The following is a 27,272-nucleotide window of genomic DNA, read 5'->3' on the forward strand; positions in this document are numbered from 1 at the left end:
TCACACGAGACAGCTATTTAAAAAAATGGCGCTTCACAGCTTATATGGTGATATTCTATTTTAAGATTTCCGGTATGTTCCGTATATGGTTCGGCCATCTAAATGATCTGGTGAGCTACGTGAGAAAGAACGACCTCTCCATTCACGACGTTGCAATCTATTCGTTGTAGGTACCGAGTCACGTAGTTTGCAGCTGTGGGTCAAGAGTAAGATTATTTGTTTGCATGTTGTTAGCGTCTTTTGTTGTAACTTGTTGAAGATTGATCGCATTGATGCAACCCGCGTTATATGTTGGAGGCGTATTATCTACTCTAGAAATGCTTTATTTTGCTTGCGTACTTTGCGATTATCTATTGACATATTATACAGTACTTGTATTAGGATGACTACAAGTTATATAGATTTCAGTGTGATCAGGTGCACGCTTTTGCAGTCGTAATTGTCATTAAGTATTGTAATTAAGATATTTTTTAACTGCGAAGTAGAAGGAAAGTTCGCAGGTTGGATAGGTTAGGTTGGTGCACTTTATAGACTCCATTTCCGTTCATTTTTTCTACGTTGCCCACCAAACCGTTTGCGGTTCCATATTGGCCTTTTGTGCCGTGCCTTCAGACTCGAACCGACTTAACAGCTAGTTTCATTTCATTTCGTGCTTTTGATATGTTGCATGGTGGGTTAATTAGCGAGTAAACTAATACTATTTGGTTTCTACTTTAGGTTGCCGCCTTGTTCTTGAAACAATAGTAGTTGCACGCGTTCAGTGTCAAATCATTACTAGCATATGTAGTACAAAAGATCTACATTAGAGTTTGTCACTCGTTTTGGATCTGTGCCATTTAGCTTGAAAGCATGCATACATTGACTGTGTTCTGTTATTGAAATCAATGTAGTGAATCAAGAGAGTTATAATCCAAAAAATCAAGCTAATGTTATCAATTAGCCAATAATATTACATTGCAGTGGTAGCGAATTTTTCTGTCTAAACTTTGACCCCAAAAGCAGTTGATTTTTCCTTACAGGATATTTCGTAGAACTCACTCCAGTTCTCTTTGAGGGTAGCGGTATATACATACAACTATGGCTGTTGCTGTGATATAAAGTTTTATTTCTTCTTGCAGCCATAGAAGATGTTGAGGACTGTAGTATTTGCTGTGTTGGTGACACTGTGTTATGGTACTACGGTGATGCCTAATCCTACTGCAACGATGGCAGCAACAACTGATATGATGCCAGATCCCAGCACTAATGCTGATATTATGACGACCGAAATGGCTGACATGACCAGCTCTGCTGCCGCCATGACAAGCTCTATGGCTAACGTTGTACCTATAGCAACCCAGGAGCCACCTGTTGTAACGTATGCGGGGGTGCGTAGATATCGTGATGAAGACTACTTTCAGGCCATATATAGTGATGGTACCTATCAACGTACTCGCTCAGCTCGATTGCTCCATTTCAATGTAAGCATCTACAAAATCCTGTCTAATTAAGTGATTATGTTGTTGCTGTTTAGTGTCTCGATCGCAATGAAAATGGAACTATTATAAATCGGGTTAATAACTCCTACATATTCAGCTTGTACCTGCAAATGCCAGTGCTCCATTATCTCAATGTTGAGTACAAAAGGCAACTGATGGTGGGAATTGCTGGTGTATTGGCAAGTGGCGGATTTCCAACAACAGCAGATGACTTGTGTCTTGATGGATATGACCAAAACTTTGTTGGAGAGTTTGAAGAAGGGTTAGTATTAGGTTAATTGTGCCATGGTACACCATTGTTAATACACACAGGGTGTTGCTACGGCTGTACGAGTCAGTTGGCCAAAGTGGCACACCTCGCCGAAATGGTACACAGTTGAGAAATGCATTCAATGATAACCTTCGGGGAAGTAGTTTTACTACTACTTTTGAGGGTCAACAAGCAATCCCTTACATTACTGACCGTCCTCTTCAAAATGAACCGGGCTACACTCACCCAAGGTATAACAGGGCAGCTGTGGTTGGTAGTCCAAGGTGGGGTGGAAGTAAGTGATGATAGACATGTATGTTGAATTATATCTTAACTAATGTATAGTACGAGTTACCATCAGACCACCTATTAGGAGATGTGAAGAAATAGATACCTCAAACAACTATTACATGGGTTTTGAATCTGATTATAGTTTTGTGTGCTTAGATAAAGATCAACAAAATGATTTGAAGGGTACTCTAGCTGAAAATCCAAATCCCATTAATTTTTATCTGGAGGGAGGAGACTATGTGTTCGCTGTACTTGGTTCCATTGCTGTGGCTGTAGTAATTGGTCTAGCTATCCTTGGCTACTTCATCCATCCATTCTTCTTGGCATAGTCAAGGTATGAAATGTTTTTTTTTTCTGTTAAAATCTTTACCACTCGACTTTTTCTACTAGTGACACTACCAATAATTGTGTAGCATACAGCAATTTGCTGCATTAACTTTTGTAGCTATGTATTGTTGCATACACCTCACATGTACCTGTTATGTGTGTGGAATTATTTTTCTATAGTATTGTAATCTTGTCACATAGGTCTGTTTATAATAATGTATCAATCATTCACATATAATTATTGAAAAAGGATTAAGTTAGAGCAAGATATATTCCAAATGTCACCTATTTAAGAAATACAACAACAGGCTTAAGAGGTATTAAATGACGTACCTTTGATGGATGTCTTAGCTGTCTTAGTGTTACTAGAGGTTGAGTATTTCTCTCACCGCTCAATGGATCCACGCATATCATTTGACATCTTGTACATTTTCCAGTTACCTATTGTACAACAGTATACTATCAGTCCCTTCAGTTGTTAGCACACCCCAAACTTGCACTTGTTGAGGTGGATCTCCTCCCAGTTGTCTTCATCAAAGGGTGGTCTACCAGAGAATACTAAATTTGGTCTGAATCTGATCATGGCACTGCCCACAGACCACAAATGGACCTAAGAGAAAACTGCACTGAATAGTAGACATTCCTATTAAAAACACTTGTAAGGTTATGGTTGTGGTTTCCTGCCACAATACATGACAAAGTATGCTAAGTGTAGAGGTCAGGGATAGTTCTAAAGTCCACTAACTGGTTTGTCTTTATTCATTGTCTGACATAGTAGCTCCAGGCTGCTTGTGGAGACTGCCAGAAACTGAGCCTGGTTAGTGTAAGAAAGTTGTTGGTGACTGGAATCTGAGTGGGTGGGAGTAAACTGATGCCAACAAAGAGGTGAAACTTCACATTACCTGTTCTGTTGGCAGCTGGATGTTGCCTTACAAGTCGATAATTCTTGTTTCCAATCAGTACATGGTTTATCCACTGGGCTGCTTTCTCTCCACAGTCAATTCCTTTCATTCTAGTATGCCAGAGTACATGAGATAGCTAGCGTCTTAATGTAGCCCTCACCTATCACTACAAACTCTAGTAAGCAACTCCTCATATTCAGTAGATGGTTCAATGGGAACTATGAGTGGTGAGTGTCCTAGAAATGTCATTCATATTTCTACACTGATCCTAAAAGCTAGAACATACCCGCAGCTGTCAGTGCTAAGGTGGCTTCATTCAAGTCAAGCTGGGGCAGAATGAGGCACAGTTTAGGCTCTTCTTTCTGAGTGAGACAATTCCCTGATGGCTTTATTATCATCCAGTCACGATCATACAAGAGTCCTTTATCTCCGATTGGCCATCTTGATACCTTCAACCAAGCTATATTGTATCAAAATCCACTGATGTTAGATGCCTACCTGAAAACATCCGCAACTTTTAACTGGATAAAGAATGATGTTCTCCAGAACTACATCGCTGAAATGTGATCCAGCAGATAGCACAGTTACACTTGTACCAGAAGATATTGTGCTAAATTCATCCGTCATGTCACCAGACATGTTGACTGGATTAGAAGACGTGGATAGGACAGGGTCAAGCTCGGTTATGACTGGTTGTTTCTCCAGAAAACATTCACGAACAAAACTTATCAACTTCTGTACATCATCAATAGTGGACATGTATCCAAATGACACTCGTATTGAGCCAGTAGGAATCCCTTCAATCAAGTCCATAGTGTCACCACAAACATGACCAGCCTGAATACATGTGATAGGATATTACCATAAGGAAGTCCCTTAATCCTGAACTAAGCTGCCATTTAAGCTTAACACATGATCAGTACAAACACATAGACAAGTACATATTTGGAAGGTGTAAGGAAGTGGATGGTATTCATACACACAATACAAACTACTCTACCTTGATATGAGTCATAAGTTGGTTGTGCGTGAGGCCGAGAGTCAGTTGGCAAGCCCCAGTGTTGCAGAAACAGCCTGTCCTGAAATGTATCTTCCAAACTGTAGCCAACTTATCAACCTAAAATTCATTACTATTTACTATTGTTAAATCATATAAAGGCTTCTATATACACTCCCTGACTCACATACCTCACTAAAGCCTATTATGGCTCCAGCTGAACTTGTGAGGTTGAAGTTGACAATGGGTCCCTGTACACTAGCATCACTGAAGTCTGTTGTGTGGTAGAGTACACACACTGGACAGCCATTGTAGTGCTCTAGTCTTGCTAGCTCCTTGTACGTGGCTTGAGCTAGCAAAAATGTGTGATGAGATATTGACTCCATGCTGCGTCCCAGTCTATGCAGAGCAGCAAAACCATGCCTTAATGCTACTATATCCAGGAAAGCCAGAGTTCCATCTTCCAACCTAAGGAAATGGGTACCATATGATATGACAAGATTTCCCTAAACAAACCATATACAGAATTGTCAAGTTGACAACTTTGTTGAATAAGATACAATAAAATACAACTATTTCCTGTACTATTCCTAGTATGCAAACTGGAACCGACAGACCTAACACTTTTAAAGCCTTCTGTATGGCAGTTGTAGTCTTTCCACTTGTACTGTCTGTCTGTCCATCCCTTATTGTCTGTCACTTATAATATCCATCCCTTATCAGATACCAAACTCTTAACACAATAAGTGGATACCCAGGTCAGGACTGCTCTAAACATTCATGCATTATAATGTTCTTTTCTGTTTGTCTCTATCTCTCCTTCCCTCTCTACTACACTACACCATACACATATGGATTTTTAATGGACAGGAGTACAAGTGGCTGCATTTCAAACTGAGGGATTCATCTAGCTTGTATATGTGTTTTGATGGTCTAAGCTATGTCCTTGGCAAGTGTGCTGATCTGCTGGACTACATGAGATATACAGTAAAAGATGTTTGGTACACCATAACAGAGACCATCACTGGTGAATATGAGACCATCACTGCTATGCCTGGCTGAATGAGGAGACCATACCTTTCATGTAACACTGATCTGGTGATGTGAAATCTTGCTCTACTAATCGAAGCAGAAACTGTCCCGCCTCCAAAGTAACTTTTCTGCAGTAAATCAGCCCGATCATTTCTGACCAGCAAGGCACCAAGACCAGTTGGAAACCCAAACATTTTGTAGAATGAGATCGCAACAAAATCAGCAGGATAAGCGGTAAGGTCTAATGGACTAGTGGACACCAACGAAGCAGCATCTAACAGAACCGTCACTTCACCAGTTCCTAGTAGCCATTCCATACCCTTTAGGAAAGCCTTCCCAGATGAAACACTGTTCACCCATTCCAAGGGGTACTTTCTTCCCGAAAAATTTGACTGTGCTGGAAAAGCAAACAAGTGACATACTGGATCAGTAGGTCTCGTATACAATGTATCACAATTTATAATATCTTGTTCCCTAAAACACACCACACTAGCTCCTTTCTCAATGGCCACCTCTCTCATTCCAAGTACAGAAGTGTGATCATCTTCCAGGTAGCAGAAAACACTTTCATTATGGCCCACCACCTTATTATTCTCATCAATATTGTCCCCCACATAAATGAAGTGATTTTTACTCTTAACTGTCTTTTTCCAAGCAAATGTCTCAGCTAGTAGCTTAAGTGATGCAGTAGCACCAGCTGTGAAGACAACAGAGTAGGTATCATTGTCAGTGTTGAAATGGCTCAGTGTTAAGTTACGTGTCTCCTCGACAGCATTGCTGGTCAGTTGGCTACTATCACTACGACTGTGAGGATTACCAAATAAGCTAGTAGTCAACTCCTTGTGGTAGGCCTCTAACTGACTCTGACAGTACAATGTTGTTCCAGCATGGTCTAAATATGTCACCCCTGTGAGTAAACAACCCACATGCATGGAACACACCTTAACAGCACTAGAACAAGTTTCACAATGTACATTGTATTTTTTTAAATTGTTAGCTAATGCAACACAAAACAAGTAGCTGTTCATGCAGCAGCAATAACAACAAAACGCACTTAGTTAGCTGACCTGTAAGCGTAGGAAACTCTTCCTCTCTTAAGGCAGCTATATAATCGTTATATTCGCTATTCTGCATTGAAGACTACAGCTTTTGTTTCTATACAAAGCGCATTAAATTCGTGAAATATTTTTGATTGTGGTATACAATTATAATGGCCGACAATAGCCCAGATGTGGAGAACATTTTACTGAGAAATAAACACATCAAGTTTTTCCAAAGATGTATAAACATTCTTCCAAGCTCTACACGGCAGTTCGACACCAGCAGGTAAGCACACACAAAGGGTCGCCACATTAGCTCGTAGCGTTGTCACCTCGGTTTCACCTATTAAGAATCCTTATCTTTACTAGTGTAACGTGAAGCTTTTCGTTTGCAGGATGACAATTTTGTTCTTTGCTGTGTGTGGTCTGGACGTGCTAGATGCTATGGATACGATATCAGCTATGAAAGCTGACATCATCTCTTGGATATATGCTCAGCAGGTGTTGCCAAGTAACAGCCAACGTGAGTCATAAGTTTAATGTGGTCATGCTAAGTGAACCTCAGTCACCAATACTATGCTAGATCATCCTGGCTATTGTGGCTTCAGAGGCAGTGGATTTAACGGTGCTTCTTACAAGGTGAGAATGGTTGAATGCAGTGGTGTAGCCTGTTGGAGCCCTGGAAATCACAGCTTAAGCTCTTTTAACTACAATAGGTGTGGTATTCACAAACGGCTGGTACACCACTGGCATATACACATCTTTATCACAATGCACGAGACTGTATGCTTCTCATACAGGGAGACGTTGGTACCATCTACAACTATTCCCACATTGCCATGACGTACACAGCCTTGGCAACATTAATCACTCTTGGTGATGACCTATCCAGGGTGGACAAGCCTGCAGTAGTTAAGAGCCTGAAGGTGCTACAACTGGACAATGGGAGGTAGGCTTGGCCGGAATGCTGCACAAGTGAGATATCCTGTACATTGTCAGCTTCAAGTCAACAGCAGAAGAGAGTGAGAATGATATGAGATTTGTGTACTGCGCATGCTGCATCAGTCACATGTTGCAAGACTGGAGTGGGATAGACACTGGCAAGGCATGCCAATACATTATTCAGAGTCAGGTACATGACATCACACACTTACAATTACCACTCTGTGTGTTATATAGAATTATGATTATGGAATTGGTCAGGGACCATTTTTGGAATCACATGGTTTGTTCTTATATTTGTGTATTGGTGGGTCATGTGTCTTGTTGATAGGTGGCTCTACATTTTGTGGGATAGCTTCTCTCTCTCTGATGGGCAAGTTAGACCTTCTGTCATCATCCCAGTTGGAGGGGTTAAAGAAATGGTGTATACGTCGCCAGCAGAGTGGATTCCAGGGACGTCCACACAAGCCTGTTGATACATGTTACTCATTCTGGTTAGGCGCATCATTAAATGTGAGAAATACAATGGAACACACCTCTCTTACAAGGACTCTCCATACAAGATAGATTTTGATCCCACCCTAGGTACTGTTCACTCTGAAAGACAAACTTGTCAACATTAAATTTTGGGCCGAAATTTAAATGTCCATTGTAGAGAGGTTCTACTGCATAGCAAGCAAAACATTACAATTGTACATTCCTGACTGCAGTTGCTAAAGTGTGGGGACATGGTGGAAAAGACAATGAACAAACAGTACGTGTACTCCACACAAGGAGCATTCACTGGAGGGTTTGCTAAACAACCAGATTCCTTTCCAGGTATGAAACACTTTTAGCTTGCAGTTACACATGCTTGTTCTCTTGCAGATCCACTACATAGCTACCTTGGTCTGTGTGGCCTCTCCTTGGGTGGTGACCCATCCCTACAACCTATCTGTCCGACACTAAACATTACCCAACGTGCAGCTGAATGGCTGTCCTCTTTACATTCTAAATAGGATCATATTAACAATCAAATTAAATATAACACTATATTTTTTAATGTAAAAAAATTCTTAAATATTAATTTAATTCTGATTGTCAAAGGTTTGTCGTACTACAGAGAAGGGGCTCTCCTTACCATCCATCTTAATGACACACTGGTACAGCTGTCCCAAAGTAACTTTCTTTTCATTTATTAGCTTCACAATTTCTTGTTGCTGTTCTGCCAATTCTTTGCTGCTGAATGTGTGATAGTGTAGTGGTCTGCCAGCCATGGTAGAAGCCATCCATTGGATCAACGTCTTCAGCTCCACGTTACCACCAAAAGCTCCACAGCCCCAGTTACCACTAGCAACAGGAGCTTTGTTCTCTGGCTTATCCATTGATGTGTCAGCAGAAAATGCTACAAATGCCTTGTTCATGTCTCTATTGATAAGCTCTGGGCAAAATTCATCACCGCCATAACCAGCAACAATGGCATCCATTGCTACAATGTTGACACATCGTCTTTGCTCACTATCAACGGGATTGGAGTCCACAAAAGGACCAGTGTATTCAAATGTATTACCATAACCAGAGTAGGTAGAAAACCGTTCTGCTCCTGTAATAAGAATAGCTTCATTTGGTTCCATCTCTTCAAATAGCAACAAAGAAACAAGACACTCTGGACTTATCACAAATCGAATCTCTTCCTAACAATTGAGTAAAGCATAATATAGGTCAATATCTAATGATATTGTGTTGTGTGGCCAAGAAAGTTAGTGTGCCACAACATTGGCATATTAACAGGAAGAAAATGTGTTTCTGACATTTTCATGCATGCACAGCTCCATGCATATGGTCCCTTCTCAAAAGCATGTAATGTAGCTGTCCACCTTTGACACCCCACAGGATTCCTGAAATACAAGCCCTCAACTCCAAGTAGATTCATTATTTCCCATTTAATTGACCTCAAAGATGCATACAGGCAGGCAGTTCATTATTTATTGTAGCTACTAATACTAGTTTTCAAAATTCATGATCCACATAGGAGCATGAACACAAGTTCTGGATACAGATATTACTCTAAAAGTACCTGTGTTCAATTTCTTTGCAATCACGTAATAAAATGTACTGGTAATAATGAACAAGTAAAACTATGATGAGTATTTGTGCACAGGTGGGAAATGGGAAACAATGAATCTTCTTGGAGTGGCCACTTATTTTCTTTGTATTTTGGTCCTAGCATAAAATGCAAATTCGTACCAGCTGAATTCTTGTACTAAAGATTGGTGTGAATATGATAAACATTCACAGAGTTATGGGCAATTATTTGCTCAAAAAAATTTTTTTCATGCCTGCAGAGTAAACCGCCTAAAGGCGTGGTCAGATTAAAACCAGAAAAAAATTGCCACGGCTTCAAGTTTCACGATAGTTTACGAGAAAAGTGAGGGCAAAGGTATCAAGCATTCTATTGTAAAAACCTTCCCTAAGCGGAATAATTTTCCATGCCGCATATACTTTTACCCACTAACTTACTTTATACCAATGCTACTCTATATTTCACTTCGTATATTACAAAAAGTTTTCTTGGCATAGAATGCATATGTATTTTGCCCTCAAAAAATGGCGGATGCATTATTTTGATGATGTAATAAAGTGCCACGCCTTGGCGTGCACATTGTCTATATGGGAATAACTTGAAAATCAGTCTGTATATAGATTAACCATCAGTAGTTAGAAATAACACAATCACAGTGATGACAGGTAAAATCTCCAGGTCAAAATACTCTAATGGAACAGTTACCAAAGCACAAAAAAAACAAAAAACATTGGAAGAGTTCAGACCAGAAACCCCCACACCTATCATCATTGTACCTGTAGATAAGAAATTGGGTAAAAAAACAAGCCCCAAAGCAAGTTTATGTTAGCCATTTAAAATACAAAAAGAAGTAAAATTCAAGCAAAAAAGGGTGCGGCCTTCAAAAGCCTGGGTGAAAAAGTTGTGAAGTCAAATGTGATGACCAGAGTGTATTACTGAACTGAGTGGGATCAACGTCATTATAGGGCCACCATTCACCCAGGCTTTTAAAGGCCGCACCCTTTTTTACAGCTTAGCTGTTTTGTATGGATAATACTTACTTGAACATTTCCTAGAGTGAGAACACCTCCACCGATAAACTTGTTAGCAAAATCAGCCTGCAATGCTTCATGGTTATCTTCAATCAGACCACTACAAGACAGGAGGACTCCCATCGGTTGGTCACTGTTGGACCAGTCAGGTGCACTTCTCAAAACAAGCCGTTCAAATGATAGTTGCATGTTCATGAAATCTTTGTCTTTCTTTTCCGCCTCCATTAGCCTTGAAAAATACTGAAAGAGACAAAGCATTTTTGAGCGTTGGCTCCTAGCATTGCTGATGGTGAGAATATTCAGAAGACTGAAATGGTTAAATGTCGGTCCTTGCACATCAAAAGCATTGAAGAAGGCAAGAGCCATTAGTGTGCAGACTTGTTGACGGCTGAGAGTTATCTTGCCACTTTTGAATTTACTCAATTTCTACAACAACAACAACAACAACATATATATATATCTAGTACTGAGCAATTACTGGACAGCTGTAGTAGTTGAACTACTGTACAAGATGCATCATCAAATTGCACTAAAAAATTTCAGCTAAATTGTTTAAGTATTGATTAACTATTAAGTACTGTAGCTATTAAATATGTCTCCACTAACTGCACAAATTACTGTATAAATGAATCATCATAACTAGCTAGGGCAGTGATCATAAAAACACCTTCCAGTGAATTAATTGTGTTCAAGCTAGTTGCTTGTTGTGCATTGTTATATTTGGTCAGCTTTACCATCACAAATTGTGAGGTTCACACTATACGTACTACTGAACACAGGTATGTTATTTTGACTGGTACTGTCCGAAAACTGATGATTTTGTTTGAACACTGAATTAATACTGTTGGCTGCTACTCTCGTAGTAGTAATTGTGCATAGCAGCTTAAGACAACATCATCATGCAAATTGGTATCAATATCTGCAATGTACCTCCCCCAAGCCTAGTATGTTCAGTTCAAAGCAAGAAGCATATACAGCACACAAGACTCACTTTAAGCAAACCATGCTTTCCATCTTCAACAAACAATTCTTCAACAGCTAAAGCCTTTCCAGCCAACCATGGAAGCATCTCTTCCATAAGTTCCTTCTCATTTACTGGACTGTTTACGCTCAGTGTGCAAGCCTTCTTCAAGTTTGTCAACTCCTTGGCCTCCTTGAAAGGATCATTTTCAGCAAATGACGCAGCAAAGTGATCCAGTGTTAAAAACTTCACTGCTTGCACGTCAGCCAGAAAGCCCTTGAAGTCTTTCCACCACGCAATGGTGTTTGGCAGATGCACAAAGTTTTTATCCTTGGCTGAAGGTGTTTCATTAGCACCTTTTCTTTTCGAGGCTTCTTGACCCATAATAACGTAACGAAAACGTAAACGGTAAAACACGAAGTCCACCCCCAGCTCCGTGTCTGCTTTTTCTAACTAATGATCATGGTGTGCATGATATAGAATATCACTGAACTACATTTGCTACAATGGAACAAAGCGAGGACAGCAGTACTATATTATATGATATTTTGGAGCCGTTTGAATGGCCAACGCATACAGAAATAATTGTACGTCAACTTGAGTGTATAGTTGAGAAATCGATAACCTTCTTGAATTGTCTTCTCCTAATAGCCTGGCGAGATGCCGTCTTCATTGTGGAAGTCATTGGCAACTACTGCAAAAGGTATTGCAGTTTGTTTATTTTTAGGCCCCTATTTGATGATTATTAGTTTCTCATCCACCGCCCGCATCCTTCTTAGACTACCGCACGGCAAGCCATTATTTACTCTGTGCATGCTCAGAAAAACACGTGGTACCAACCGTCATCGATGACGTTTTTTAAAGAACGCTACAGTGTGCCAGGAGTACTGATATGATGATATGGTTACTGTTGTTTCCTTGGCAAATTACTGCAGTGGATTCTATTTTCGACTGTTTTTCAAGTCAACTGAAATCCTGCTAGCTCGATAGAGCATGATTGCAACTAAAAACCAATGTTAATTTGTCTGAGGAAAGAAGGAGAATTTGGACCGAGGTCTGTACATCAATGTATTAATAATATAATGGCCTAATGGTAATGCCCTCCCGCCCGCATCATAATAAATAGAAAGACTGGATGAGAAACTAATAATCACCAAATAGGGGCCTTACCAATTATCCGAATTTGTGTTATTTAGGCTGTGCCCAGTATAGCATGCAGAAGATTGTCAGCACTTTCAGGTACAACTTGCAGCTCTCCTCCTAGTGTATGTACAGCCTTAATGTTATAACTATAGATCTGCATGCCCTCCTTCATCGGTATGTCGCTTGTTAGCTGACACAATTCCGTGGAAGATAGCTCTAAGCAGGTATAGCAACAGAAAACGTACAAGAGCTTCATTTTGTTTTGCTAGTGATGGCAACATGTTGGCTGTGCTGGGAGATAGCCATGTGGAACTGCGATGTCTGGATGATGACTTTGTCATTGCTATAGCTAAGTGTGCAGGTAACTAAATGGAGCTACTGTCCTGGATGGAGATGGCTACTTTTGGCCTTCTTACATAGTTACTGTTGATGCTCACCCTCAGTGGAGGAAAATTGTGTGGAGTGATGATAATTCCTGTTTGGCTGTTGCTAACAGGTATTTACTTGTGTGCATAGATGCTGTTGTGGTTGTTGCTGTTGTTTCCTTGAGCAAAAAACTCACTTTGCTACCTAGCTGTGTTAATGTGGGACTGGGTTGAGTTCAGAGATGTAGTGTGGGGCCTTAATTTGTTGTCATAGGTGAATCTGTAGTGATTGTTGTTGAGTGGGAGTGGTGATTATCTTATTTGCACTGTGGGCACATCTCTGAATTAAATGTATCTGGTTGCTGTTAACATGGTTTCTGTGTTTGTCGAAAAAAATATATAATCCTAAGAAACTCTCTACTAATAATCAACCTACTCACCAAAGTAAAAATATTTTCTGCCTATACATATATACAGTAGTGTATCATCACGTAGGCAATACCAATTATGGGAGTAACACTTCCAGCCATACAGTGTACGCTCTGGCATTTCCCACCTCTTTGCTAAAAGGAAAGTTCTGGTAATGTTTATATACAACATTGCCATTAAACCACTTCCATTTGGGTTCATGTTAGGGATGGGCAATTATTCCATTATCGTGATAATCGTGATTATTTTATTGGTAATAATCGACATTGTGTACTTTTCATTAACTAGTGATAATCGAAATCAGCAATAATCATGATAGAGAAATATTTGTATAAATTTTCAATGTAATTTAATCCTTCAATTAACAATTCATGATGTGTTTAGTGTTTTTCATCACAAGAATTGAGTTGACAGTAATCGTGATAATCGTGATATTTGTTCATGACAATAATCGTATAGCAAAATATCAATATCACCCATCACTAAGTTCATGTAGATGGCGCTTATAGGCAGTAGTGTTGGAGAGATAACGTACATAACTTCTCACTCAGTATAGCTTCGTATCAATCTCAAAGTGGTGGCATACCACCAGACCAATCATATACATAAGCTATTTTAAGCTATTTTACATGTACAACATAATTATAGACAAAATATTACTACTTTAATGATGGATGTTTGGCTGTAAACATTCCCACGAGCTGCCACAGAATGTGTTTTATGTCAAAAAGTTTATCAATGTCATGGTGGAAATTTAATTTATCTCCACATTTGTTATACTGATAGTGTAGTTGATTTTCGTTGATGTTCATAGTTGGATGTTTTTCATTTCTTGTTGTGCTGTATTTTTAGTCTTACTGTAATGTGGATATGATAGTGTACTAGTTTGTACATATGATAAGTGTGCATGTCTACTTTATGTGACAACTCAGTTCAGGGGAAGTACGGGTATTCTCTCAAAATGGTATCCAGCTGTGTCATATTGGTGATGACAAAGTATGTTATGGTGTAGTTATTGTTGACAGCCATATTTGTGCCACTGGTGTAGGCAGTAGAGGAAAACGATTTGAGTCAAGCAGTCGCTGGAATATGCTTTATTCCAATTATTACTCACCACACCTCTAAGTAAGTGCAATAGTGGAATGCATCTTCATAGACTTCTTTGTTGTCTTCCTCCCTCAGTCTTCTTGCACGGTTCATTGTTACCAGTGTGTCTGGACAGCTGTCATGTTATGCTATAAGGTAGCTGTGTATGTCTGACAACTGTGTGTTGATGTTGCGGTGGTGTTTGTTCCTACCAGGTCTGCTGGCCAATGTAGTTTGTTGCACATGTTCAGTTTCTTGTCACACCACCCCTATGGGGTGGGGAGTGTGCTCTATCAGCCTCAGCATCAGATCATCATTGTGGCAGCCACTGGAATTAGTAAGAAACACATGTACACAATGCAACCACTACAAGTGTTAGTCTCATCCCCAGCCATGCACCTACACTCTGGATTATGTGAAGTTAGCCTGGTAATGTTAGTTAAATTTCTGGCCTAGCTATTTAATCCTGAGGTTTTAGTTGTTGTTTATAAGAAAAAATTTTAAGCACTTGTTTAATCGGTGTACAGTAATTTTAATTTTTCAACAGCAATGTATAAAAATCACTCACTCTTTTCAGACTTCAAGCCATTTGTACATTTAATTTTGAGCATGTGTGAGAAGGCACACACAAAAGGCAAATTTTGTGCAAGGTGTCAGCTAACAATAATCCAAACCAAAAATACACAACGAAATACAGAACACAATCGTGACATGATGCAAACATCATCAGTTGACACATAAGTACTTATATGGTAAATGCCAGAAAGACTTTGTATTGGATGTGAAATTGACACCAATCTTCCATGTGATTGAGTGTATGAATAGCCTAGGGATGGCATTACACCGATATCACCATGATGTAACACTATTGATGCCACAATATAGTCACTACACCTGATAAATCAGAATACTAGTAAATGGCAATACTTTGATAGTGAAAATGTTTGTATTGCACACAATCATAATTTTTAAAACGGAAAAAACGTTTACTGCTATTTACATGCTGGAAATTGACTTGTTCCATTCTTTACTGTTTACAAAACTATTGTGTCTAGTCTTTGTTTTTATCCATCAAAAACCAATACTAAGGATTGTAAATGTGTATTGTGTTATGATTATCATGATATTTATTCTGTGATCATGATATCATGATATTGTAAGCTACTCTATGACTATATCGTGGCACCACTGCTACACACTTCTCTTTTCCGGACACATCTTGGGCAAGTGCATTTCAGGGTGTCCCTGAGGGGTCTCACTATTGTATTTGTTTCTGTTTGCTCCTCTAGAAGGAGTATGTGTATCAAAATGGCGGATGTTGGATTCAGCTCCTCACTATGCCATAGTTGAGGGCCGTGATGTGGTTCAGAAGACATCCTCGTTCCTACCCTACCAGCAGTCCAGTAGTGATAAGGTGACTAGAGCTGTATACAGTATTTTAGTCATAGTGTTTCTAGGCATGGGTGTTTCGTATGGAGCTGTCACCAAGTGGATCAACCCTAGCCACCATAGATGTGGTGGGAAAACTATCACTTTATGATGTTCCTTCGTTGAAACTGAGAAAGAGCTGGAGCATTGAGGAACAGGTATACACACTGTGTGTACATGTGTCTGCCATATGTGCTTTTTCCGGAAGAATTTTGTTTAATGAAGTACAGTGTATGCTAAAGAGCTTGGCACAGTGAATTTTGTTTAACAAAGGTGCTATATTGCCATATCATTGTAGAAAGCTGCTTTACAAGATGGTGAAGGTATGGATGATATTCCCACAAACAAGAAGGATGGTATGTAGGTGTGACTCTAACAAAAGCCATAGTAATATGGATATTTGTCCGCAGAATTGCCCCACCCCCTTGACATCAGCTGGTGGTCAGATCAGGTGCATTAATTAATTCCAGTTATTTTAATTTAATGCCTGATCAATAGGCACTCATTATTGTTAACAGTCAAGGAAGCCTTACAGTGTCCAGTACTACGAGGTATTTTATGCCAATGTTACCATGGTAACATTGTTTTGAAACAGTCTGGACAACTTATTGGGGGCATCAGCAGAAAGTTGCCAGGCATTGACATGTCTCACTTCTGCCCATGATGGATCATTTTTATTTTTAGAGGTAGCCATTGTGTGTAGGATGTATCGGTTGTGACATGCTCTCCCCACCCTCCCCCTGTAGTGTGAGCAGAGCACAGCATCCATGACAACGCCACTACAGTCCATCACCAATAGTGCTAATTTGAGTGAATCAGAGGAAGAAGTATCATCAACCAAACGAGTGTTCAAACATGTAATGTTTTCTTATCCCAACGTCTTTATGTAGCTATCACTTTTCTTCACAGTTATTGTACTCTCTTACGGAAATGGAAAGATTTCAGCCTCCGAGAAAGAAACCTCGGTAACAATTCTGCATTACATAATACTATATATCTATTGTATACACAGAGTTATCAGTCGGACCTATCGTATAGTTTGCCTCAAGTCAACCACTCCACAAGAACTTTACAGAAGGAAGGTTAATTGAGCTAGTACACTGGCAGTGATGTGATATTGAGATTTGCAGATTGATAGTGAAGAATACGGATATGCTCTACAACTGGCTAAGACTTATCAGCTGGACTGTGACCTTGTCTACCAACAGCAGTGGAACAAGTCTCCAATATCCAAAGCCACAATTGAAGATTATCTGGTCAGTGAAGCATTTTGTGTACATGTAATGACATCTCAGTTTAGTCCAGGGTAAGCAAACAGCAGTGGGTGATGTCGGAGTGCCTTCGTCGTGTGACTAACAACTACGAAGCCATGATCGACCTGCTAAAGTATGGTTTAATCAGAACAAGCATTGAGAAAGTAGCAGAACTAGCAAGTGAGGAAACTGGAGTGGTATTGACTAAGTTACTAAGGAGTAGTAAAGTCAAGAGGTATGTGTCTTTGTTATACAGTGTCATTTTGAACTTGGTTGGTTATCTCAAGATTTGGTTATTAGGTCCAATAGTGTGTAATGCAGAGTGAACATTTTGAAGAGTACCGGTATTCCCTATTACACATATCATGTGTTATGTGAGAGCATGCTTTAGTATTGGTGGGGTCACCTATTGGACTAAGGCTTCAACATTGATGAGGACATGACATGCACACATTAGCAAAGTTGTGGGATCTATGTATAATAAGGAGTTGAGCATGTACAAATGAGTTTAATGTAGTTTTGCTTTGGTAACTTTAACACTAAAATCTAGCTTCTACCAATGGTCAAGAAGTATGGAAATCCATGTTTTGTGCTCGTGTTTGTTTAGTCTTGGCAGCATGCATAATCAGCAATTATGTGTGTTTTGTGTGCAGTTTGAAATTCAATGATAATCAAATGTTTCTTGTGATGTGTCGGGTTAAGCTGTTGAGCTATCTTGACCGGCTGTCATTGATCCAAGTGAGTATGATCAAGAGCTCATATTAAAAGATAGTAAGGGTATTTTTATTATGAACTCTTTGTGTGAAGTACTTTGTCAATTCCTGTTATCTTCATTCTAGGAGATACTGGGTGGGCCTGTGGCAACAGATGAGAATTTTTCTGGCGATGACTTTCTAGTCTTCAGGGACCAGAATGTAGTAGAACTGGCTCTCAACTATGCCCAGGTGTGCTTCTTCTAATAGAATATATGATGTTTGTTAACATGTTAACAACATGTTGCTATGTAGCAAGGCAATTGGAAAGCTGTTGGACTGCTGTTTACTTACCATGGCAACCAAACACTTCCACACAGGTGATATAGACAATTACCCCTAAGGAATGTTTTAGTATGTAGGTGTTTCAGGTTGACCATTTTGTCTAACTTCCCCGAGACATTGCCACCAGAAGAGTATATGTCACTACTTCCTGAAGTGACGTTAGTTATGTCGCATTCCATCATCATCATGTTGCATGACATTGCTCATCAGGGAGACTGGTGTGTTGGAGCCATGGCAACAGGAGTCCTGGAGGGAGACTTGTGATTGGTGCGAATTGGAGGTGTGTAGGGAGTTACTTCAATTAGAAGAAGAATCAAACGTTTCTGGAGATTTTCTCTACGAACATTTGCCTCACTTGGCCAAGTACAGGTAGTGACATCATTCAGTGGAATGTGTCGTCATTACCATCTTGTCATGTTGTTAGGTCTGCCTCTACTCATGACATAATATCATCATGGTACCATGAAAGGGCTCGAGAGATTGAACAATTATCCGGAGAGGTAAGAATTGGTATTCTCTGAAATACTGATTGATTTTTTGAAATATAGGCTTTGAATTCACTGAAACTTGTGGAAATAGCAAAAGATTTTGGAGTCAAGGTGTGTACCATCATCACATGAGTCGTGACACACTACAACTGTTTTGTGTATAACAGGACACAACAGCTCTACACAATGACCTGTTGACATTGAAATGTATTGTGTTTGAGGTGAGCATGTTAAACTGCCTGGCAATGAATCTGCCGAGGAATCTGCAAACTTATGCAATTGTGTCTACAAGTCATAGCATTAGCCTCTTCAATAAAATTTCAGTACTTTTCTGTGTTGAAAGCATTTGCGTTTGCATTATCATTTTGGTGGCCATATCTTTTCTTGTGTAGCATGAAGTGGACACCAGATTGACGTTGGCCAGTTTGGAGAAGATGTCTGCTCTTGAGAAACTTGTCCTGCTGACAAAGAAGGTAGGTGACATAATCTCCCTTTCCTTTTAACTGGGCTGCTGAATTATTTTTGTAGGTGGATCCCAAAGAGTTTGCCGGATGTTTTGAGAAGTTTGCCTCACCATTTTTACAACGCCAAGAAAATGTCTCCCCGGGTTCTTCAGAAAAACTGCTAGCTGAGTATCTTGGTAATCTGGCCAAGGATGATCTTCAGCCATGTCTAACTATTATAAAGACTGCTCACACTGAGGTTGGTGGAACACTATCCGTTGATAACCTCCTCTTTTAATGATGGATATTTCAAAGTCTGATCAATAATGACATGCCATCGTAATTAAATATTTTGTTTTTACCATCTTAAAAGAGATAAATTAGAGGCCAACCTACATATAATTGTCTTTTTCAGGGGAGAGGACCAATATGATTGTGTCTTGTATCTTGTGGTACATCTCTTACAGCATCCTGCAAGTCCACTGTTGAAGAACACTATAAAGTTAATAGAACTAATTCTGAGGTGTTTGTACACTTGTGAGAGGTAGATACTACTGTTGCTTGCCACTTCAGTAACTAACATGGCTGCTGCTTGCAGGACTGATCAACTGGATATTGCTGATAAGATGTTTGAATGTATTCCTGAGGAGAAGAAAGGGTAAGCTGTTTTTGTTGGTGTGTTGTTGTGACTGTCATCTTGTTAGTGATCCACCTGCTCTTGTTAAGCTCCACAGACAAGTGGATGCCCTTGACAACCATTTACAGTGAGTGTTGTGTGTGTTATTAGAGTGTTTTTAAGGTTTATTTTTATGATTTGGTGTTGTTAATATACATCTTTTAGTAGTATAACATTCATCAACCTTCCTTCATTTGAAAAATTCACACTACATATTTTATAGCGAACTGAGCATTTTATTAGAGTGTTTTATCATTTCTCCTTTGTTTGATTTCAGAGCTGCAGACTTGTTACATCAGTATGGAGTAAAGAAGCCAGTATACTTTATTAGAGACAATAAGGTTACTATCTCTAGTTGGTGATACGCAGATTATGGTGTGTTTTTATTAGAATAATAACGAAGAAGCCAAGAAGATAATGATTAAAATAGCTCGTACTGCAGCAGCAAAGTAACTGTCACTTTATGTGTTACTTGTACATGCCTTTTGGTTGGCAGGAAACCTCCACTGAAGGATTCTGATTGGTTAAGCCTTTCCAAACAGTTGCTGGAGTTACAGGAGAACACTTTCACTTGTCTGAGCCAAGACACTTGCTACCAGGTAAATATGTTTCCCAAGTTAGCTTATGGTCAGCTTCCTATCACCTCCTTCAGGTGCTTGCTGAAAGTTTGTTATCATCAGGGGTGCAGCACACTATCATGCTAGGGAGCCAGTTGCTAGCACACAATTCTTACCAAGTCCCTATACATGTAAAAAGTTCTGCCAGTGAACAGAAAAGTGGTGCAACTTTTAAGTGTAAAATTCCATTCAGTGTGTCCGTAAAGCTTGTACTGTCAGCCGCACAAGACTATTTCAACTCTGCTTCCAGCCCCAGTGATCATGAAATGGACCTTGCTCAGTAAGCCAACCATCAGCAAAGATCATGTCAATTCTCTAAATATTGCATCTGTTGTGTTATCCAGGCAGTGCCTCGATCTGATAGGAGAGACCGTGAGTGAGATTACTGCTGAGAAGGAGCTCATTGAGGCAATGAGACTCCTTGCCAGCTGCCAGGTCTCCATTCTTCCTGTCAAAGGTACATGCTTATGTGCTGCCTGTGTAGATTGTGTGTACATCTGTCTGTACGTCCTGCTGTTCCAGTGAGGCTGTGCGTGAATAAATTAGAAATCATTGACTTAGTACTCAAGTCTAACCCTGCTCTGTGCAAGAGCTCTGACAAGGTATGTGTACCTTGCAGAAATCATGCATACATTTAAGGAGGTGTGGCTGCAGATTTTGCAGATTGCTAAGCTTTTAGGATTGAAGAATGCTAAAGTGGGTGGAGCTAACAGGTCTGCTCTGACTGGTGACTTGGGACAAGCTGCAATTCTAATTGTTCAAGCTGCCATCACAGTATGCTGTACCTGTATTATCTTATCTGTTATAATAATAAATGGTTTCTCAGCATTCAGAATACCCTGAGGCATATCAGCTGTGCCATGAGTTGATGTCAGCACCATGCCCTGCTGCGTGGAGTGTCTGCAGGTAAAGACACGCAATTATTGTGTTTCGGCTGTAATTTATGAAGTATTGTCTACATTTTTTTAGTAATCTTGGTACTCAAGACAAATTTGAAGATCTACCAGCTCGGTATGCAGGGTGTGTGTGCGTGCATGCATGCGTGCACATGTGTGTATGTGTATCACCTTGATTGCTCTACTCCAGCATGGAATTGCTACAGTTTACACTCACTCATTGTCCTCCTGGTGAAATGAAAAGACTACTACAGGCACTGCGTGGTGTGGAGGCCGAGCAACTTTACCAACATTGCACTGTTGATAATACAACATCAGTGAGTATCCTGGGAAGGGGAGGGGCGGCATAGCTATTCACATAATGTCAGTAATCTGTATGCTCTTAATACTCACACTACAGTGTTTTTACAAGCATCTAAAAAATTTTTTTCACTAAGAACAAGTTGTCAACCTTTTGATTTGTGTACTCTGATTTAAAGAGCACTATGAGAAAAATGTTGAACAGTGGCCTTTTGCACAAATAACTTCCTTCAATATGAACACAAATCATAAATCTGGAAGCATTTGCTTAGCAAACTTTAGTGAATTGAAGTAATTCACAAAATAAACCTTCATACAAAATTTTGGATTGTATTTGTATATACCACTACGAGACTTGCAGTTTTGTTAGTGAAAGTTCCCACTAGTATATGGTAATTATGTTACACTAATGCAAAACGTGCCACAAATGAGGAAAGCCAAGAAATTTGGTAGATAAAAGAATTGGTGAATTTACCACAACATACACAGCTAATTGACAAAGTTTAGTGTTCAAGCTTTAGTCCCACCAAGTTTTGTCCTTATTTTTATTGATGTTTTATAATAGCAGTCCTCAAGTGGTGGAGGTAGGATGGTGCAACTAGTGAGCTATGGCAGCTCTACTGTACAACAACTGGTTACTAAAGGTGCTGGGGCTGTACACCAGCTGATCAGGTGAGCTAGTATATATCCTCATCCTCAATTAGTACCACACTGTGCCATTATTTGGAAACCTTTGTCCTCTTATTTGAGTAAAGGCAACAACAATAATAGTATCACGTGGTAATAGTCGAGGAATACAGCATTTGTTTGCACCAGTCTTCATACCTAGTTCACCAATTTTAGGCCATCAACTAGTGATGACTCAATAGATGGTGGGAGGGTGGCATCCTACCTTGGCTGGATGAGCTCAGCTGCCAGTGGTCTCCAGTCATACTGGCGTGCTACACCAGCCACGCCCATTTCTCCGGGACATGCTCAGGAGCGTGCACAGCTAACACAATCATGTCATCCGTTTTATGATGACCGTCTTACAGCTGTGTCTGATGATTACACTGTACTGAAGCCAGTTAGTATTTCTGACACTTACCAGCTAAATCAAGCTGTCCTGAGGACTAGCTTGTTACTGGGTGACTGCTCACAACCCACTGGTGATGTGATTGAAGGTCAGGAGGAACACAAAATGTTGTATTATCTAATTAATTTCTCTGTCTGTAGTTTTACTGCGCATGGCTGAGTCATGTGCCACAACTAATCTTCCCTTGCTACTGGCCTACCTGCTGACTCTGCCAGACCCGATGCTTGCTAAACATCTCATCCTCAAACTGGAACCCAACGTGTTAAACCTTCATGTCGCCATTTATTATATCTGTTTGCAACTTTGTGTGTTAGTGAGGAACTGGGACTCCTCGTTGTACCTGCAACCCCCAGCAACCGTTGTTACTTATGTGGCCTCGTGGATGACAACTTACAATCCTTCTGATTGGCCGGAAAAGGTTCAAGAGTTAGTGGAATTCCTGAAGGAGCTAAGTGTTCAACTTGGTGATTTGGCTCAAGGGAAGATACTACAAGAGTTGGGGCTAGGTGAGTGTTAATGTGTGATCAGTCAGATGAGTCTAGTTGGTACTACAAAGCGATTCACCTGACTGTGGGCCTTTCATCTGGGTAGACAATGCATGACTGTGTAGTATGTCAGCTGAAGGCTTCGCTCTTTCTTTGTGCTTGTCTGCACTAGTTCCAGTACTCTCAGTTTGTACTGCACTCTCTTCATAGGGATTGATGTAGACAAGTTTACTCAAGATGCAACGTACAAGCACCAGACAATCCTGATGCTGGCAAGGTAACAGAACATTTTTCCAGCTGAATATTAAAATCAAACCTCCTCGACAGGAGCTCTGATAACACTTTCATTTCCACTGGTCTAAGGCTGGCTGCTCGCTATGATGTGCCAAAGTGGGAGGTGTATATGGAACACTTGGACTGGCTGTTTACTGATAACAAGTTAGTCATTGTATTATACTACCAGGGGTTTGTGTGAGGTGCAAAACAACCAAAATAGCTGCCATGTAATATTTGCATGACAGAAGTTATTTTCATCATATTAACATAGGAAGACATGTTAAAACCCATAAGTTTCTTTGGAAAGCATCCACCCAAAATTTTCTTCTAAGTAGGGGAATTTGTGACCCAAGCTTCAATTTACAATGAAAATGTACCCTGTGCATAATATCTGTTGTATAATACTTACTAGCCTTTTACAAGAGTCGTCTATTTTGTTGTCACACAGACTGGCCCATCAGGTGATGCTGAATCACGTGACCCAGCTAGGTATCTATGAAGTGGCAGTGGATAGGCCACAACAGGTAATGTGCTGTTTGACTTTGTGAAGTCATAATTTTGCTATGATTTTAATATTGTGACTGTCTTAATTTTGTGATTTGACTAACTTTAAATTTTGTGGCAGTGTATATAGTTGTAACTTGCTTGACATCTGCATCACAAAATTTTTACCCCATCAATACTCAAACACTTACAATGTTATTTTTACCTGTCAGAATGATATGTAATGGTAGTGTATGTAAGAACTGGATTGTCTTATACAGACTGTGAACTACCTGACAACAACTGTATTCCCTAAAATGAGAGGCACCGATCACACATCTCTGTTGGTGTACCTCGACCTGGTGAAGCGGTGTGTACAGGCAGGTGCCAGTGATATTGTAAGTGACAGTATTGTGTAGTAGTAGTGGTGACATGCATATGCTCTCTTTATGTGATATTGACAGCAACCAGTGGATGTATCGACACAAATCAAACTACTTGAGAAGTTCAAGACATCATTACAAAGTTAGGGTTCTACTTGTCAGTTGTAATTGCACTGTCCTTTAAGAGATCCTGTACACATGCTGTATTAGACATGTATACTAATATACTGTGTCAGCCACATGGAAAAGGAGGTTAGCAAAACTTCCTCCTTCCTTCTCCTCCTCCTTACACACACACACGCACGCACGCACGCACACACAAACACACTGACCAATGGTGATGTCTACTAGCGGTGGACTTCAAGGCAGTCGTGTCTGGTGATGATCCTCTACTGGCCCTCCAACCTCACTTGACTAGTGATAATGTCCATGTGGTTGCCAAGGTAGCAAATAAAATTCCACTAAGCAAAGGAGGTCACCTTCAACCATCAAATGTGTTCTGTACATTTGCGGAAAGATTGTTTTGGAACAAGAAACAAAAAGTTGGGAAGACAATGTCTAAGGTATATATATATATATGTGTTGTGTTGTGTTGTGTTGTGTGTGTGCGTGCGTGCGTACACTTAACTTACTGGATGGTTTAGGCCACAGACTGGCTACACCAATATGAACTCTGTCAAGACTACCTCAAAAGGTTGACAGCCACAGAATACGAGACCATCATAAAGAGCTTCACACTCTCCCCTACAGCCATACAGGTCACTACAATATTATAATGATGTACTCAGTATGAGTGTAATACTGTCTAGCTGATCCCATCTGATGATAGGACTAAAATTGTCCGAAAGTGTATCGTGTTTATTACAAGTCAATCTTGTAAGATGGAAGGAGCAGACAAGTTGGTGGTGAAGTTGCAACAATTGTTGAGTCACTTGAAGGTGATTGAGAAACCAGAGCTTGTCTCACTAGCCAAAATGGTATGTTAGGGTATTCCCCTGTCATGTCACATTCATTCTTGTTGCTCCTATAGGAAGAGTGTAAACTATTCTATGAAGAGTTTGCTATGACCATTTGTGAAACTGATAAGGCAAGTTACAGAATGACCGACCCATAATGTTTCATCCTTTATGACTCACTGATCATTAAGTCACTTGCTTTAATCCCTCCCCTAATAGTTCTGATCGAGTTTTATGAAACTGTTACCAACACTGTATTTGTGTGTATGTGCGTGTGTGTACGTGTGTGTGCATGCGTGTGTACATGTGTGCGTACGTGTGTGCATGCATGCGTACATGTGTCATCAACTTGTGCTGTTGTTGTTCTCCAGGTGCACAGTTTGCTGTTGAGGATGTTGGTAGCAGGCCTGGACCAGCAGTTAGCCAGCAGTATGATCTCCCTCAGCCATTCAGTGGTGCCTCACACTTTACTCTTGTCTGACCTTATTACTGAGGCCCTTACCACTTCACTGACACAGTTAAAGTATGTTGCTTGCCTAAAGGCTTATTCTAACACAGAAATCATTGTGTAGCTCAGAGGACATGAACGAAGAAGCCCTTTCTGCTATTGGCAATATTCTTAGAAGCTGCCAAAAGAAGTAAAATAGTGTAACACAGCTTGTAGCATTGTTTACAGCTTGCTTCAGTCCAGCAAGTTCCATGGACTTGGTCATGGACGTGTTGTCTGACTTCTACCGGAACAGTTCCCACCCCCCTGATGCCAGAATATCAGTACTACGACTGATTGAACAGGTTAAGTGTGTCAATATCCACTCCTCTAGCCACACCCCTAACTTCTCTTGCAGACAAGTGCTTTACGCCCTGCTGACATAGTACAATACAAGACTGAAGCAATCCTGTGTAACCAGTTTGACATTAAGGTATGTCTGATCATCACAGGCAGGTTACTCATCGATTGTGACACACACATAGGTTGATCACAGTCAGATGGAGAGTGACGAAGATCATCAATCACTTATTACACAGCTCTTGTCTCAAGCTGGCACTGTTGAACAACTGATGACTCTAGTGAAACTACTTCAGTCTTGGCCAGACCCCATGTGAGTTACAGTAGGTTATCTCGTGTGGCCAGACCACTTTTGTCTTTTGTGTGTGTGGAGAATTTTCCCACCTAAATACAAACAGCAGAAAAACTGAAAGGTGCTCTAGACATGCAAAACCAGTGAATATTGTGCGAATTCCTTTTAATGCTGTTCATGTCATAGAACATCGCACATTGCCAGCTGGGGACACTTGCTTGTGCAGCTTGCACTGCAGCCACATGGGCGTGGCTATGTGTTGCATGTCAGGGCTGGATTGGAGGGGCTTCCCCCAGATGTGAGTGTGAGCTATATTCTGTACAAGGGAAATTATTACCTGTTTTTATTAGATTGATAAACAACTGTACGAAAATCTGAGTGGTGATTTACTCACAGCATTCAAGATTGCAATCATCTCAAGACATGATGGGTTACTAAACACAGCTATGGAAGATGCCAAGTCACTTTTTAATGTTAGGAATACCCCATTCAGTAGAACCCATCTGGACCCCTGTACCCCTTGACAATATCCATGTACTGAAATCAGAGCACCATGGTCTTAAGGGGCCCAGATTAGAGAGGGTTCAACTGTGTATTATGGTCATACCATTATTACAGGTATTGTCACTATAGGAGCTCGCCAGTGATCATACTGTACTAGAACTGTTAATCCAGTGCCGTCAGGTGCACATGATAGTCAATACACCACTTTATCAACCTCTACTCCAATACTTATCACTCCATTCTCAACATGAACTCTCTTTGACTTTATTCTCTTCCCTGCTTCACTGTCCTCAAGAAGAAGTGTGCCGGTTGCTTCAACTGCACGATGTGGCATCTCGGGTTAATTTTGTGTCACAACAATTATATCATCATGGTTACTGGATGGAGGCTGGAGCTATCCTGCTCAGGAGTCATGGAACTCATCCAGCCTTGGTAACTACAGGGAATGCTTTGTCTGTTATACACAAAATGTTCAAGAGTTGATGTATGTAATGCTTTTCAGAATATCAATTTTACAGGTACTTTTTGTACATTATACATTATAAAATAAGTTGACT

General features: G+C 40.2%; 5 protein-coding genes across 11 annotated transcripts; 3 read left to right on the forward strand and 2 right to left on the reverse strand.

Moving 5' to 3' along the window:
* The first annotated feature begins 46 nt into the window (after nucleotides 1-46).
* LOC136260993 (uncharacterized) lies at nucleotides 47-2,584 on the forward strand. The gene is made up of 6 exons (XM_066054952.1): nucleotides 47-206; nucleotides 1,119-1,460; nucleotides 1,514-1,740; nucleotides 1,791-2,023; nucleotides 2,074-2,353; nucleotides 2,410-2,584. The coding sequence occupies exons 2-5, from the start codon at nucleotides 1,128-1,130 to the stop codon at nucleotides 2,346-2,348; spliced, it is 1,068 nt and encodes a 355-aa protein (XP_065911024.1). The 5' UTR covers nucleotides 47-206; nucleotides 1,119-1,127; the 3' UTR covers nucleotides 2,349-2,353; nucleotides 2,410-2,584.
* Nucleotides 2,490-6,704, reverse strand: LOC136260973 (molybdenum cofactor sulfurase-like). 3 transcript variants are annotated; one of them, XM_066054917.1, is made up of 12 exons: nucleotides 6,345-6,697; nucleotides 5,323-6,184; nucleotides 4,437-4,713; nucleotides 4,249-4,365; nucleotides 3,747-4,085; nucleotides 3,535-3,697; nucleotides 3,409-3,484; nucleotides 3,249-3,358; nucleotides 3,092-3,195; nucleotides 2,834-2,956; nucleotides 2,680-2,787; nucleotides 2,490-2,631 (listed from the first exon to the last, which is right to left on the reverse strand). In XM_066054917.1, the coding sequence occupies exons 1-12, from the start codon at nucleotides 6,409-6,411 to the stop codon at nucleotides 2,599-2,601; spliced, it is 2,379 nt and encodes a 792-aa protein (XP_065910989.1). In that variant the 5' UTR covers nucleotides 6,412-6,697; the 3' UTR covers nucleotides 2,490-2,598. The 3 variants fall into 3 exon arrangements, 1 of the variants encoding a protein (XP_065910989.1); XR_010703773.1 differs by having other exon boundaries at nucleotides 2,680-2,967; nucleotides 6,345-6,704; XR_010703772.1 differs by lacking the exon at nucleotides 2,490-2,631 and having other exon boundaries at nucleotides 2,834-2,967; nucleotides 6,345-6,703.
* On the forward strand, nucleotides 6,440-8,330 carry LOC136260994 (geranylgeranyl transferase type-1 subunit beta-like). The gene is made up of 9 exons (XM_066054953.1): nucleotides 6,440-6,603; nucleotides 6,713-6,840; nucleotides 6,901-6,956; nucleotides 7,118-7,266; nucleotides 7,317-7,449; nucleotides 7,497-7,542; nucleotides 7,591-7,772; nucleotides 7,970-8,078; nucleotides 8,127-8,330. Exons 1-9 carry the CDS (start codon nucleotides 6,488-6,490, stop codon nucleotides 8,255-8,257), a joined length of 1,050 nt encoding a protein of 349 aa, XP_065911025.1. The 5' UTR covers nucleotides 6,440-6,487; the 3' UTR covers nucleotides 8,258-8,330.
* On the reverse strand, nucleotides 8,242-12,118 carry LOC136260981 (poly(ADP-ribose) glycohydrolase-like). Of its 2 annotated transcripts, none has more exons than XM_066054935.1 (3): nucleotides 11,939-12,118; nucleotides 10,362-10,778; nucleotides 8,242-8,932 (listed from the first exon to the last, which is right to left on the reverse strand). In XM_066054935.1, exons 1-3 carry the CDS (start codon nucleotides 11,996-11,998, stop codon nucleotides 8,327-8,329), a joined length of 1,083 nt encoding a protein of 360 aa, XP_065911007.1. In that variant the 5' UTR covers nucleotides 11,999-12,118; the 3' UTR covers nucleotides 8,242-8,326. The 2 variants fall into 2 exon arrangements, with proteins under 2 accessions (XP_065911007.1, XP_065911006.1); XM_066054934.1 differs by lacking the exon at nucleotides 11,939-12,118 and adding an exon at nucleotides 11,344-11,867.
* On the forward strand, nucleotides 11,752-27,265 carry LOC136260966 (NBAS subunit of NRZ tethering complex-like). 4 transcript variants are annotated; one of them, XM_066054893.1, is made up of 64 exons: nucleotides 11,752-11,900; nucleotides 11,965-12,016; nucleotides 12,510-12,552; nucleotides 12,609-12,680; nucleotides 12,726-12,817; nucleotides 12,877-12,952; nucleotides 14,183-14,246; nucleotides 14,299-14,375; nucleotides 14,433-14,492; nucleotides 14,552-14,673; nucleotides 15,626-15,750; nucleotides 15,794-15,922; nucleotides 16,063-16,120; nucleotides 16,175-16,215; nucleotides 16,263-16,315; nucleotides 16,360-16,450; nucleotides 16,511-16,621; nucleotides 16,674-16,729; nucleotides 16,777-16,846; nucleotides 16,895-17,020; nucleotides 17,065-17,252; nucleotides 17,671-17,755; nucleotides 17,857-17,961; nucleotides 18,025-18,089; nucleotides 18,141-18,212; nucleotides 18,265-18,423; nucleotides 18,479-18,554; nucleotides 18,603-18,653; nucleotides 18,710-18,763; nucleotides 18,935-19,015; nucleotides 19,071-19,244; nucleotides 19,453-19,529; nucleotides 19,584-19,643; nucleotides 19,690-19,749; nucleotides 19,939-20,002; nucleotides 20,052-20,110; nucleotides 20,158-20,260; nucleotides 20,314-20,558; nucleotides 20,623-20,735; nucleotides 20,801-20,880; nucleotides 20,933-21,052; nucleotides 21,105-21,184; nucleotides 21,248-21,289; nucleotides 21,365-21,491; nucleotides 22,040-22,146; nucleotides 22,318-22,637; nucleotides 22,690-23,055; nucleotides 23,245-23,311; nucleotides 23,362-23,472; nucleotides 23,759-23,834; nucleotides 24,075-24,191; nucleotides 24,258-24,318; nucleotides 24,528-24,739; nucleotides 24,821-24,934; nucleotides 24,986-25,153; nucleotides 25,207-25,263; nucleotides 25,504-25,655; nucleotides 25,705-25,770; nucleotides 25,819-25,924; nucleotides 25,978-26,052; nucleotides 26,105-26,232; nucleotides 26,398-26,509; nucleotides 26,562-26,684; nucleotides 26,845-27,265. In XM_066054893.1, the coding sequence occupies exons 1-64, from the start codon at nucleotides 11,820-11,822 to the stop codon at nucleotides 27,196-27,198; spliced, it is 6,831 nt and encodes a 2,276-aa protein (XP_065910965.1). In that variant the 5' UTR covers nucleotides 11,752-11,819; the 3' UTR covers nucleotides 27,199-27,265. The 4 variants fall into 4 exon arrangements, with proteins under 4 accessions (XP_065910965.1, XP_065910966.1, XP_065910967.1 ...); XM_066054894.1 differs by having other exon boundaries at nucleotides 22,043-22,146; XM_066054895.1 differs by lacking the exons at nucleotides 11,752-11,900; nucleotides 11,965-12,016; nucleotides 12,510-12,552 and adding an exon at nucleotides 12,154-12,367.
* Nucleotides 27,266-27,272: the final 7 nt, after the last annotated feature.

Source organism: Dysidea avara, chromosome 7 (assembly GCF_963678975.1).
Source record: "Dysidea avara chromosome 7, odDysAvar1.4, whole genome shotgun sequence".
Lineage (NCBI taxonomy): Eukaryota > Metazoa > Porifera > Demospongiae > Dictyoceratida > Dysideidae > Dysidea > Dysidea avara.